This window comes from Lutra lutra, chromosome 7 (genome assembly GCF_902655055.1).
Source record: "Lutra lutra chromosome 7, mLutLut1.2, whole genome shotgun sequence".
In the NCBI taxonomy this organism is placed as follows: Eukaryota; Metazoa; Chordata; class Mammalia; order Carnivora; family Mustelidae; genus Lutra; species Lutra lutra.
The window spans coordinates 120,011,694-120,026,419 of NC_062284.1; the positions used below are offsets into that span (position 1 = coordinate 120,011,694).

Consider the following 14,726-nt stretch of genomic DNA (forward strand, 5'->3'; position numbering starts at 1 on the left):
TTGTCAGTGGACATCTGGGCTTTTCCCATATTTTGGCTACCGGGGATATTGCTGCCATAAACTTTGGGATGGAAAACAGAGGATCATAGGGGAAGAGAAAAAAATAAGATGAGGAAACCAGAGAGGGAGACAAACCATTAGAGACTCTTAGTCATTGGGAACAAACTGAGTGTTGCTGGAGGAGATGGGGTGGAAAGTTGGAGTAACTGGATGATGGACATTAAGGAGGGGGACATGTGATATAATGAGCACTGGGTGTTATATAAGACTGATGAATCACAGACCTATACCTCTGAAACCAATAATACATTATATGTTAATTAATGGAATTAAAATAAAAAAAAAACACTAAATGTGTGGGGAAGCATGATTCAGATTGGCTGCCACTGTCAGGAGTTCACAATTTAGTATGAATTGGATGAATTACTGTATGTATGTGTGTATATATATATATGTATATACGTATATACACACATATATATATATATACACATACACACACAACTAAAAATTTACTAAAAACACACTCATTCAGGTATCTTACGGGTAACTCAGATTAAGCATGTCTAGAATGGAGATAAATGAAGTTAAGCTTTCCTTTCAAGCCTGCTTATCCTTGTGTTTCCTACTTAGAACGTGACACAGTATGTATTAACCTGGTCGCCTAAGCCCAAGAGTTTGACTTGTTCCCCTCACACCTTATAACCAGTCAGTCCCAGAGTTACAGCCAAGATTTGCCCTCAGTATAGTTAAGTTCTCTACGACGAATGTATCTTGCTTCATTGTTTTGTATTTATATCTTACCTTGTCCCTGCTGGCACTTCTGGGCTTCATGATTGCTTATCTTTTGTTATAACCAACCAACTAGTCTTCCATCTTCATACTTCTCTCCTAACCATTTCCCCAACCCATTAATAACCTTTCTTTTCTTCTGTGTTTATTAGTAGCTTTTAAGCTAATGTGTAAGCTCATTAGCATACAGCTCAAGCCATTTAACCTAGGCCAATAGGCTCCTCTTCTTATCTCTTACCAGTTACCAGTTACCTCCTCGTAAACAATGCTCCTGCCTTTTCAGCTATTTAGAATTTGTCCATGTGTAGTACTGCTTCACATCTTTTACTTAGTTCCCTCCTCTGGAAAATTCTTGGCCTCCAGTTCTGTTCAACTGTCCAACTTTGTCTAATTTCTACTCATTTTAAGACTTAGGTTAAGTAACATCTGAAAACTTACCTAACCTCTCTCTTCTTCCTGATCCCTGACTGACAGGCCCCAAGTAGGCTCTAATAACACTCATTCTGTTACTACTTTTGCCAGCACTGAACATGGTGTTATCCAAGCTTCCCCACATATTAGCTGTGGGGAAATTATCTAGCCTCTATATGCCTATTTCAAAATAAGGATATTGGGGCACCTGGGTGGCTTAGTCAGTTAAGGGTCTGCCATTGGTTCAGGTTATGATCCTAGGGTCCTGGGATCAAGCCCGGTTTGGGCTCTCTGTTCATCGGGGTGTCTGCTTCTCCCTCTCCTTCTGTGCTCTCTCTCTCACTCTCTCTCAAATATTAAAAAAAATAGGGATACTGTCAGTGCCTATCTCTTTGATCTGCTTTGATCGTTAAGTGAGTCAGTCCTTATAAATGTTTGGAAAAGTTCCTGGGACATAAGTCAGTTCTCTATAAATGTTAACCTTCATTGTTATCACTGTCATTGTTTCCATGTGAGATGTCCAGTAGGCAGTTGAAAATGTAAGTCTTAAATTCAGAAGAAGAATTTAGTGGTTAAAAGAATTTGGGAGTCATTTGTTGATTTAACCACTGAAACTGGAATTGAGATACCCCATGGCAAAAATATGGAATGAAAAGATTGGAGTTTTAAAGACAGAATCTTGGGGAGCTTTTTATTTAAGGGAGAGGGGATGAAATTGCAAAGGAAACTCAGTAGTAAGAGTTCAGGAGAGAGAGAACCAGGAGACGATGGTACTGCAAAGTTCTCAAAAATACCACGCTCGGGGCGCCTGGGTGGCTCAGTGGGTTAAAGCCTCTGCCTTCGGCTCAGGTCGTGATCCCGGAGTCCTGGGATCGAGCCCCGCATCGGGCTCTCTGCTCAGCAGGGAGCCTGCTTTCTCCTCTCTCTCCCTCTGCCTGCCTCTCTGCCTACTTGTAATCTCTGTCTGTCAAATAAATAAATAAATCTTTAAAAAAAAAAATGCCACGCTCTGCAGAAATTCAGTAGCAAATCTAACAGTCATGGGGAACGTTTGGGCTGCAAAGCCTAATGAAATATTGGCTGATGGCAGGCTTGTTATTTATTATGTCTTTATATAAAATCAGTGTCAAAATTAATAATTGTAAGCTAGGGGCGCCTGGGTGGCTCAGTGGGTTAAAGCCTCTGCCTTCGGCTCAGGTCATGATCCCGGAGTCCTGGGATCGAGCCCCGCATCAGGCTCTCTGCTCAGCAGGGAGCCTGCTTCCCCCTTTCTCTCTGCCTGCCCCTCTGCCTACTTGTGATCTCTGTCTGTCAAATAAATAAATAAAATCTTTAAAAATAATAATAATAATTGTAAGCTATATTCATTATTTTGGAAGTTGTCTTTACAGGCAAAGCTATTCTATCTTTTTATCCTCATACTTAAAGACAGTTATCATTTGTGTCTAAAGGAATAATTACTAATTATAGTTTACCTGTGGATTAGTGAACATATAACCTAAGTTAAAACATAAGTGATAGCGTCTGTTCATAGTCTTATTTACCTTTCGGTACTTTAACCCTTTGTATCTCTGTTAATACTATTATCCTGGCCCGGAATGTACTTGCTTCTCTTTTTATCTGAGACTGCCCTTCTGAAGGCCCGGGTCAAACATCATCTCTTCTAAGTTTGGGGTTTTTTTTTAAAGATTTTATTTATTTATTTGACAGAGATCACAAGTAGGCAGAGAGGCAGGTAGAGAGAGAGGAGGAGCAGTCTCCCCACCAAGCAGAGAGCCGGATGCGGGGCTCGATCCCAGGACCCTGGGACCATGATCTAGGCTGAAGGCAGAGTCTTTAACCCACTGAGCCACCCAGGCACCACTCTTTTAATTCTTTATAACCTTTTCAACTTCATTAAGCCTATGTTATCAGATATTCTAATTTAATTGAAAATATCTTGTTTTCCTAATGAGTTTGCAAAATTTTCCTGAATGTCTTATGCTCATTGTATCTAGCATGGGAACACAGCCAACTATAGGCACTCAGTAAGCGTTATCCTTACTGTGATGCATAGGACCAGATTTGTGAGTCATGTAGCACATTTCTAGAAACACTGAGCCTAGTCTCATTAGCATTTCAAAAAGTATAAGAAAGGGGTGCCTGGGTGGCTCAGTCGGTTAAATGGTTAAAGCGTCTGCTTTTGGATCAGGTCATGATCCCAAGGTCCTGGGATAGCCCCACATTGGGCTCCCTGCTCAGCAGAGAGCCTTCTCTCTCTCCGTCTGTTTGTAGCATGTGCGTGCTTTCTTTTTCTCTCTCAGTGTCAAATAAATGAGTAAATAATTAAAATACATATAAATTTTTAAATTAAATATATATATGAAAGAAATGTCAGTCACATGTATGATCTGCCTTATATTTTTCATTTGATAAATGCCTATAACAAGACAAAGTCTGTAAAATCTGTTTTATTTCCTTTTAATAGATGTGAAAATAAATAATTATATGAGTTTTATAATTCTTTCTATTGTAGGTAGGTAGAGATCCCTCAATTCACATATGGGATACAGAGACCATTAAACCATTGTCAGTATTAAAGGGCTGTCACCAATATGGTGTCTGTGCTGTTGATTTCTCAGGTAAGGATGTTTTCTGTCTCAGTAAGAATAATCAAAATGCAGAGGTGATACATAGCATTATAGTCTAAATTGGTGTTACCTAAACTTGTCACCTAGCTATGACTGTCACAGTTTTTTTCAAATGTGCATGCTATTGTCCTAACCAGTTAGGGCTGAGAGTGTAGGTGTGCTGGCTGGCTTATAATTTAATGAGTATTATTTTTAAAACCCATTAATATAAATATGTTTCTGTTTTTCAATGTCCATGTAACATCTAAAACCATCTGAATTACCCACTAGTGGTTATGTAACTCCCACTTTAGGCAAACTCCAATGTCACGTAATATTTTACAGTCACAGGGTAAATGAAAATATTTAGGGTAAAAGCTAAGAAGGAAAGAGGTTAACTCTGAAATACTTGTTTTGTAACTTTTCTATGAAGTAACAAATCCAAGCTATCTTATAAAAATAATTTCAAGCGATTTTAGCTCTTTCCTGTATATTTAAAAGTTTAGACCCTCCTGGGCAGCTCAGTTGCTTAAGCATCTGACTTCAGCTCAGGTTGTAATCTCAGGGTCCTGGGTTCTAGCCCCACTTCAGGCTCCACTCTCAGTGGGGAGTCTGCTTCTCCTTCTCCCCCTACTCATGCACTCTCTCTCTCGTTATCTCTCAATGAAATCTTTTTTTAAAAAAAGTTTAACAAATACACATAGATCTACAATGAAAGCTAGGCTGTGGATTGGGAAGAGGGGAGAAATGCCATTGATAGAGGATTTCATTTTAGGAAACAGTAAATTTGTACTTTCTGCAGCACTTACTAAAATGAGAGTTATTGGGAGGAAGCATAAATATGCATTTAAGGATCTTCTGAAAGTCAAGAAATAAGATTAATGGCAAACTGAAGGAGTCAGTAAGAAAAATATCACTTGTAATGATAATGAAATAATTGAGGTTTGCAAAAAGTGCCAGAGTGGCCAATGTATATCTAGTTTGGGCCTTTGCAACTTGTAAACGTGTGCACAGCTGTCAGCATGACTTACTTAGTTCAATCATTTGTCCAACACTTCATTACTTGTTTGGTAATAGTAACAAATAATATAGTTGACCTTCACTGAAAACAGTCCTGTTAATGACAAAACATGGTTGTAACCTACATCTTTTTCCTTTCAATTAACTTTTCATAATCACTGAGTCCTATATCAAAATAGAGTTCTTAGAGTAAGTTTAATTGAAGTAAGTCTTTTCTTTATTTTCCTTTCCTTCTCATTTTAAAATCTTTTTCCACTTACCTTCCTACTTCCCCCATTCTAATCTGGTGGGGAAATAAGGAAAATGAAGTCAAAGACAACGTCAACAATGTTTAGATGCATTGAGAAATTGTTCTTCCCCTGTTTACAAATTTTGGTTCTTTTTATAGCTATATGTGTGCATGCCAACATTTAACATCATTTTATGAAATTTTAAATGGTGCTGTAGGTTTTAGGATATGTACTGAATGGTTTTTATCTTCTGAATGTTAATGGTCAGTCTCTCTCTCTCTCTCTGATTAATTTTTATAGCTGATGGGAAACGTTTGGCTTCAGTTGGAATAGATGATAGTCACACTATTGTGCTGTGGGACTGGAAAAAAGGAGAGAAACTTTCAATAACAAGGTGGGGGAAAATCTTGATATCACATTGGCAAAATAATGAAATTACTTAAAAACTTTTTCTATTAAAACAGTATTGAAATCAAACAAATATGTAACCTTTTTAAAAAATTGCTGTCATCTTTATTACCACTGAATAAGTAGTATAATCCCGGTAAAAAGACAAATGATTTGAGAATTCATTGGTAGGTTTATCCCTTGTGAACCTGCTTTTACTGTAATAATACATTGGAAGTAGCTTTTATCTAAACTCTTCATTTGTGGGGAAAGAATTCTATACAGTGAATTCTACTAATTGGTAATCTACAATGTGGCCATTGGAAATGCTCGAATCATATATTTGAGTGACAGATGACACATATACCTATATATCACAAAGAAGCTATAGATTATATTTTCTCTCACATTTTCCATCTTCTAAATTTTCTAAAATGAGCATGTATTATTTTTATAATAAAAAATATTAACAATTGCTTTAAAGGAGGAAGTAATCAAGTGTCAGATTATTTTTTAATGTCCTATTCCTTAATGTACATAAACAATGGCAAATAAAAGATAGTTTGAAAGGAATTTTGTGTTTGGAATGGCTATATTAAGCTGTAACAAAATATTATAAAATTTTTTTCTTTAACTGATTCATGCCACAATTCCCTAGTCATAGTACTACAGTAGGTGCTATCCAAAAGAAGTTCAGTTCTCACTGTTCCTATGTTTGAAGATTATGTTGAGAAGAATTAAATTAAAATTACGACAAAATAACAAATGTACAAATGCATGATAATGTAGCCCAAACCTGAGAGATATGTAGGCAAAGGATTCAGTAGTGAAGTAATCACAATAGGGTATGGATTAGGCAAAAGATTATTATAGGAGAGATTTATCTTTAGAGTTAAAACATTTTGGTATTTTTTTCAGAGGAAGTAAAGATAAGATTTTTGTTGTAAAGATGAACCCCTACGTGCCTGATAAATTAATTACAGCTGGAATTAAACACGTGAAATTTTGGCGTAGAGCAGGTAAGGAAGTGCTTCTTTTTTACTCCTTTGAAAGAAATTATTACTTTCAAAAGTGATTTAGCTAAGTGCAGTGCAGTATCCTAGATTGGCTCCTGGAACAGAAAGGAGAGGTTAGTGGAAAACAGGTGAAATGAATTCAGTTAATAGAAATGCATCAAACACATTGGTTTCTTAGTCTGCAGTAATGTAGGATGTTAACATTAGGGGGATTTGGGCAAGGAGTATACAAGAATACTGTTACCTTTTCATCTTTTATGAAAATCTAAAATTATCCAAAATATTTGTTTTTTCAAGTGATTCATAACTGTCTTGATATATTTTAAACAGATGTACGATTGACTTTATTGTCTACAATAGTGACATTATTTTTGACTACATTAATGTAGTATTCATATTTTCAAAAGGGTTTAACTTGGGTTAGCTTGGGTGGCTTGGTCAGTTAAGTGGCTGCCTTCAACTTACGTCATGGTCTTGGAGTCCTGAGACTGAGCCCCGTGTTAGGCTTCCTGCTCAGCAGGGAGTCTGCTTCTCCCTCCCCCTTCTGTGCACCCGCCCCCCACCTCCAAGCTCAAGATATCTCTCTCTCTCTCTCAAACAAATAGAATTTTTTAAAAGTGTTTAACTTATGAGATTAATCAAGTGATGTTCAGACTCCTTTCTTCTCCTGTTAAAGACACATTTTTTAGTACAGACTGAAAATGAAAAATGCAAAAATTCTTTATATGCTATAAAATAATACAGAAAACGAAGGTTGTATAACTTTAGTCCATTGTAACTGTAAGTTAGGTGCTGTGGAAGAAGTTCATATTTTAAAATAAAAAATATCTCTTTTCTGAATAAAATAGTAGTACACTTAGAATTTACTACCAGTTTGATATCAAAGTCCCAGCATACTTAAAACTTGCAGATTAAACACACAGATATAGAAGAAGTAAAACAAATAAGAAAAAGTTTTAGTAAAGAGATTTCTCAAGTTGAGGTTACTTTCAAATTCACGCTTGGATTTAATACTTTTTCACAAACTCATCAGATCATAGTGTATATACGTTTACAAAGTAAAAAAGTATTTTCACGTTTTTATTCCCATATATTTAATAAAATTTTAGAATACCTTATTTATTTAGAATTGCAAATACCAAGCAAGTAATGCTTATTATTTCTGTCTTGAAAAACAAAACAAAATCCTATAAATTTCTTTGAAATAAGAGACAAAGAAAGTAAATAGTTTTAAAATGAAGAGATTTCTCTCTCAAATAAATAAATAAAATTAAAAAAAAAAAAAAAAAGGCGCCTGGGTGGCTCAGTTGGTTAAGCGACTGCCTTCAGCTCAGGTCATGTTCCTGGAGTCCCGGGATCGAGTCTGACATAGGGCTCCCAGCTCCACAGGGAGTCTGCTTCTCCCTCTGATCTTCTCCTTATTCATGCTCTCTCTCACTGTCTCTCTCTCAAATAAATAAATAAAATGTTTTAAAAAAATGAAGAGCTTTGCCATTGAATGACTTTTTCCCTTAAGTTTGATTAGTCATATAGTAGACCTAAAACTGAACCATAAGGATAAATGTTAAAACTTTGATGTGCCTTTCAGCCTTCCTCTCTTTTGGGCTTCTGATCCACAGAGTTCACTAGACAAGTGAGAAAATAAGTAACCACTTTATTAATCTGAGTAAGTGCTCAGATAAATGCATAACTTTATGTAAATTAGGTAAAGATGGCTTAGGCCTAAGGCTAGAAGGGAGCGTCTTACCTCCTGTCTCAGAACTAGGCTTTGAGAATTCCAACTCATAAATTATTAAGCTGACCTCTAAGAAATTTGAACTCTCTTCCATGGTTGGTATGGGCAGGCAGTCACTGAAAGTTTTTGAGTGCAGTGATGATGTGACCTGGTACAGTAGGAATATGTTATGCTATGTCTATCAGAAAGCCCAGTTGATAATTTAAATCAGCAGTGGCAAACTCTTTCTGTAAATGGTGAGACAGCAAATACTTTATTTTTTTTTTAAGATTTTACTTATTTATTTGACAGACAGAGATCACAAGTAGGCAGAGAGGTAGGCAGAGAGAGAAGAGGAAGCAGGCTCCCTGCAGAGCAGACAGCCCTATGTGGGGCTCAATCCCAGGACCCTGGGATCATGACCTGAGCCGAAGGCAGAGGCTTTAACCCACTGAGCCACCCAGGTGCCCCAAGACAGCAAATACTTTAGACTCCCCAGGCCCAAGAGACATGATAAAAAAAAATTTATGTAAATACTGATGGAACAGGAGAGAAAACTCCTACCCTGCTTTCTACCCAGTTGCCATGAACTGGAGACATTGTATCCAAGATCAACTTGTTGCAGTGAAAGGGACTTGCAGATTGTGCTGGAGGAACCATAGTCATGCCCCAGTGACACATAGGTCCTACTGTGTTGTTCTCCCTTCTCACTTTGGGCAGCTAGCCAAAGTTAAGGCAACTCCTGGATAATAATTCCACTGCTAGGTGCTTAGCAGTTGCCATTTGCAAAGTCCTCAACTTGTAGATCGCAACCAGCTTAGACCCCGGGCAGCTGCTATTTGGCAGCCATTAGCCAGGAAGGCAGGCTCTAGGAGTAGAAAAGGAAACAGGCATGGCTTCTGTAGCTTACAGTGCTAACCTGTACGCTCTGTACAAAAACAGGTGGTGGCAGGACTTGGCCCACAGCCTGTAGGTTGTCTCTCCTGCTCCAGATAGACTATGCTCTAGTGAAAGCCAGTCCCTTCACTTGTGTATTAGATCCTTTCTCTTCTCATTTACTCAAGAGCATCAGTCCCGTTCTTCTTCCCTTCCTCCCCTACATCATCGCTTTTACTCTTTACTTTTTCCACTCCACATACAGTTATGGGGTTATTTCTCCATCTTAAATAAAACCAAATGAAAACCCCCCCTTCAATTCTACCCTCAAGCTGCTAATCAGTTTCTTATATACCTACTATAATACCTTTAGGCTGTTGTTTACATGTTCATTTTACAATGTATCTTCTCCTTCTTTTGAGAGAAGTCTAAACCTGCTAGGGTTTTTTCCCCCCCTTACCACTCTACTTAGTTACCCTAACAAGTTCATGAACTACTCTGGCTGCTACATTAAGAAAAGACAGGGGTGGGGGCACCTGGGTGGCTCAGTGGGTTAAAGAAAAGACAGGGGTGTCTGGGTGGCTCAGTCAGTTAAGTGTCTGACTCTTGATTTCATCTTGGGTCATGATCTCAGGGTCATGAGATCAAGCCTTATGACAGGCTCTGTACTCAGGGTCTGCTTGACATTTTTTCCCCCTCTCTTTGCCCCTTCCCCTGTTCATGCTCTATTGCTCTCTAAAGTAAATAAATAAAATCTTAAAAAAAAAAAAAAAAGACCGTCTTCTGCATACATGTGGAATATGACCACTTTTCATCATCTTCCATGTTACCACTCTGGTCTGTGCCACCGTTATCATTTGCCCTGATGAGTGAAATAGCCATCTAACTCCTTTCTTCCTTGCCATTCTCTGATTTACTCTCAAACCAGAAATCAGAATGAACCTATTAATATATGATATGCCAGATTTTATTCCACTAACGACTTCCCATCACATGCAGAGTAAAAAGTTAAATTCTTAAGATGGCCTGTAACTGCCTTTGACCTCTGTGGCTTCATCTCCCATTACTTCCACCTTTATTTTCTTTGCTATACCATGCTGACCTCCGAAAATGTTCTTTGAAGTTTCTTTTACATTACTGTATTGGGGGCCCTTGCTGATCCCACTGCCTTGAACAGGGAACAGAGCAGGGAATTTTATTGTCTGTTTTGTTTGTAGCTCTACCACAGTGCCTTGAATAGTGCCTGGCATATATATATATATGTAGAATAAAAGAATGAATGAGTTCAATTGGGAAAAAAATGGGCAAAAGATATCAATAGGTAATGAATGGCCAATAAAAATAGGAAAATATGACAAAGCTCATTAATAATCAAAGAAAGGCACATTAAAACAACAATAAAATTCTGTTGGGGGCACCTAGGTGGCTCAGTTGTTAAGTGTCTGCCTTTGGCTTGGGTCATGATCCTGGTGTCGAGCCCTACATTGGGATCCCTGCTTGGCGGGAAGCCTGCTTCTCCCTCTCCTACTCCCCCTGCTTGTGTTGCCTCTCTCACTGTCTCTCTCTCTCTGTGTCAAATAAGTAAATAAATTCTTTTTAAAAAATTCAATTGGTATTTCATATCCCCCAGTCTGACAATACCAAATGTTCCTGAAAGGTGGGAAACAAGATCTCCTTTCACTATTAATGGAAGTGTAAGTTGGTGTATCAACTTTCTAGAACAGTTTGGAACAGATGATACTTCTCATCTATATGTTTTCCTTTTTGCACATACCCTGTGGTCATTCCTAGGCACTCCTAGAGAATCTCTTGCATTTGTATAGAAGAGACCTTTACAGGAATATTTAAATCAGCATTGTTTTCCGTAGCAAATGCTTGGAAGCAACTTAAGTGCCCATTAATAGGAAAATGAACAGACTGCTAGGTTCATATAATGGAATGTTTATATAGTTATGAAAATGCATATTCTAGAGGTACAAATCAACGTATATAAAATTCCATAGTGGATTATTAGTGATAAAAGCAAGTTGCAAAGGAATACAGTTGACCCTTGAATGACACAGGGAGTTTGGATGCTGACCCCCGGCATATATAAAATATCCACATATAACATTTTTAAAAATATTTTTATTTATTTGAGAGAGAGTGAGAGAGCATGCATAAGCAGGGGAAGGGGCAGAGGTAGAGGGAGAAGCCGACTCCCTGCTGAGCAGGGAGCCTGACAGGGAGCTCAATCCTAGTACCCTGGGATCATGACCTGAGCTGAAGGCAGATTAATCGACTGAGCCACCTGGGGGCCCCAAAAATTTGCATATAACTTTTGACTCCCCAAATACTTCTAATAGCCTGCTGTTGACCCAAAGCCTTTCCAATGACGTAGTCCGTTAACACACATTTTGTAAGCTATATGTATTATATAGTGTAATCTTACAATAAGGTAAAATATAGCAAAGAAAATATTAAATAGAAAATCACAAAGAAGAGAAAATACATTTAGAGTACTGTGTCTATTGAATAATGTGTAAAAGTGGACTTGTGTGCAGTTCAAACCAGTGGTGTTCAGGGTCAACTGTACATAAAATGGTATTTATAGAAAATCTTAAAACATGAAAAATATGACCTATTGCCTAAAAATTTACAAATAAGTAGTAAAATGTATTAAAGAATGCATGAAGGTAGTCAGTAGCCCATTCACAATAGTAAAGGGTGAAGAAGGGAGATGGGATTGGCATCATGCTTTGGTTTTAGTAATTTTGTGTACGTTCTTATATTATTTTTTATATCTTTCTGTTTTCTTAAGTATGTCATAATAAAAATTTTGAAGAACAATCAGAAGTGCTGAGAATTGATCAAAGCTGACTTAGTGTACATGTTTTTATCCAAAGACCTGTGGCCTAAAAGCTGCCATGGATATGGCTGTCTTAGCCAGGCAAGTCGCTGATTGAGAGACCTTTATTTTTCTTTTAAAGTCTCCATAATATTACACATTTAAACAATTACAGTAGGAAAGAAATTTTATCACTTTAGAATTTTATACATTTTAAAAATGGTACTTCTGTGATATTTTTCATGAACCAGGAGGAGGACTGATTGGAAGAAAAGGCTATGTAGGCACACTGGGGAAAAATGACACGATGATGTGTGCAGTGTATGGATGGACGGAAGAGATGGCTTTTTCTGGAACATCCACAGGAGACGTGTGTATTTGGAGAGATGTGTTTCTTGTGAAAACAGTTAAAGCACATGATGGGCCAGTGTTTAGTATGCATGCATTGGAAAAAGTAAGTATTCTATAGATATTTTTAAGTTAAATGTAATTTGATCATGGATTGTAGAGCATTTTCACAAGTAAAGGAATATTGTCTTTGTGCTAAGCAGAGCCACTCATTAATAATCTGTAAACCAGAGTCTTCCTATCTTCTTTTATTCCTTTTTCAAACTCCTGAACACAGTGAAATGGGTCTGCTATGAAAAAAAAAAGTTTAACTTAATATTTATTAATCCCTTTCTATGTGTCAACAATTATTTGACCATATTATCACCATATCCTGTGATCCTCTGTTTATATGAAGGATGGGATTATGAAGCCTCCAAGAGAAAATATGTATCTTGTTGAAAGTGTTAGACTACCTTATGGTTGCAGATTACAAACTTTGTTCTTAAAGTTCTGTCCTAAAAGTAGATTGTTCAGTGTCCCTGTAAATATTTTTGCAGATTCCTTGCTAATACATAAAAAACACAATTGATTTTTATGCTAATTTGCTCACAACCTGTAACTTTTAGCTGTTAATGTTCTTTCCTCTAGAATTTTTCAACGTAAGGAAGATTCTTATTTTTAGAAATGTTTAGATCTTTATTAACTTGAAGATTTTACTTTCAAAGGGATTTGTAACTGGAGGAAAAGATGGTGTAGTAGCTCTTTGGGATGACTCCTTTGAAAGATGTCTCAAGACCTATGCTATCAAAAGAGCTGCTTTGGCACCAGGATCTAAAGGTGATTTGAGGGGTGCCTGGGTGGCTCAGTTGGTTAAGCATCTTCCTTCAGCTCAGGTCATGATCCCAGAGTCCTGGGATCATGCCCCACATTGGGCTCTCTGCTCAGTGAGGAGAGTGCTGCTCTGCCTGCTTATGCTCTCTTCTCTCTCTGTCAAATAAATAAAATCTTCAAAAAAAGAATAAAATAAAGATGATTTTAAATTTAATTCCCTTTGTAGGATAAGCTATTAATTACTCATTAACATGTGTAGTCCCTGAAGTGGAGCACATGGAATACATTTTTCCTTCTTTACTAGATAGGCATCAGAATTTAATGGGAGAAGCCATTTAACTAGAGCCACAATTCTTGCTGTCCTTTCAAAAATCTATTTTCTTTGATAAAGATGGCAAAATATTAACAAAGCACAAGATTAGTCATGGTAATTTTGATCATTTTTAATGTTTCAGAGAAAATTGACACATGAGCATCACACTTACCACCAGTCAAGAATTTGTTTTTAAGCTTGGCATTTTGTTTCACATTCGTGTTTTGTTGACCTTTCCTGTCTATCCTTGCATGCCCTTCCTTTTACCCTTTCATCAATGTGTTAAGGTACTACATCACATTCTCTGTAACCTCCAGGCCTTTCTGTATGCTATTACTTGGCCTAAAATTTGCCCTTTCTCCTCCCTCTTGCCTCTTCCAATTACCTGACCACAGACTCCTTTTCAGATCTCAATAAGGTGATTTCTTCCACTTCCATCTCCCTTCTACCCCCTCAGGAAAATTCCCTTACAATTGCCCTGTTTCAATACACTCCTCACAGAGGGTCTGTTTTCTTCATTGTATGCTCTGTAAGAGCAGGAGCTGGCTATGTTATGTTTACCAGTTACATCTCTGAAGCCTTCCTAGGACACAGTCTACATAAATGAATCAATCTTAAGTTGAATTAGAATTACTAACAAGAATATTGTAGGTGCTCTAAGAAGGTAAGGAGGTGAATGGGGAGGGGCAAATACACAAATATAAGAGAAAAAGAAAAACAGTCAACAGAACAGTAGTAAAAGATCTGGGATAATAGGGAATTATAGATGTAGGTGATTCTTTTGAGATTAGCAAATTGAGTGGTTTGGGAAAATGCAGTGCATTTATTAGAATATTTAAAATACAGGGGAAAGCAACCTGGTAATGTGATTTTAATTGTCAAAAGAGCATCATTGGCAATATATACATCTTTGTGTTCTAGTAACTTTATACATAGAAGAATATCTTCATTTAACATTTCAGGTCTTCTCTTGGAAGATAACCCATCTATACGTGCCATATCATTAGGACATGGTCATATTTTAGTTGGCACAAAGAATGGTGAAATACTAGAAGTGGATAAAAGTGGCCCAATAACACTTCTGGTCCAGGTAATTTGAAAAGATAATGTACGTTTTTTTCTTTGTATGCAGTTGATTCAATACCTAAGAGCCAAAAATAAATAGTAATGGAAAATAATGTTAAATTAATTAGGGAAATATTTGATAATACATACCAAAAAATTTTTAATTTAATTATAGCTGAGTAGATACCAGTAAATAAATATGCATGTTATCATGTGGAGTAACTGCCATTATTTTAAGTAATTTCTTATTGTAAAACAAGAAACCAATGAAAAGAAAAAACAGTTGTAATTAATTAAACCAAGTC

General features: G+C 37.0%; 1 protein-coding gene across 7 annotated transcripts in view; it reads left to right on the plus strand.

Annotated features, from left to right (window-relative positions):
• EML5 (EMAP like 5) overlaps positions 1-14,726 on the plus strand; it is a 170,212-nt gene that overhangs the window by 84,247 nt on the left and 71,239 nt on the right. For all 7 annotated transcript variants that reach the window (XR_007128598.1, XM_047736562.1, XM_047736563.1 and 4 more), the window contains 6 exons: positions 3,719-3,824; positions 5,363-5,456; positions 6,368-6,468; positions 12,134-12,336; positions 12,938-13,049; positions 14,319-14,446. Coding sequence is in view for 6 of the 7 variants with exons in the window: in XM_047736562.1 (XP_047592518.1) it covers positions 3,719-3,824; positions 5,363-5,456; positions 6,368-6,468; positions 12,134-12,336; positions 12,938-13,049; positions 14,319-14,446 (744 nt within the window). In the remaining variant the exon portion in view is untranslated. The remainder of the gene's footprint in view (positions 1-3,718; positions 3,825-5,362; positions 5,457-6,367; positions 6,469-12,133; positions 12,337-12,937; positions 13,050-14,318; positions 14,447-14,726) is intronic.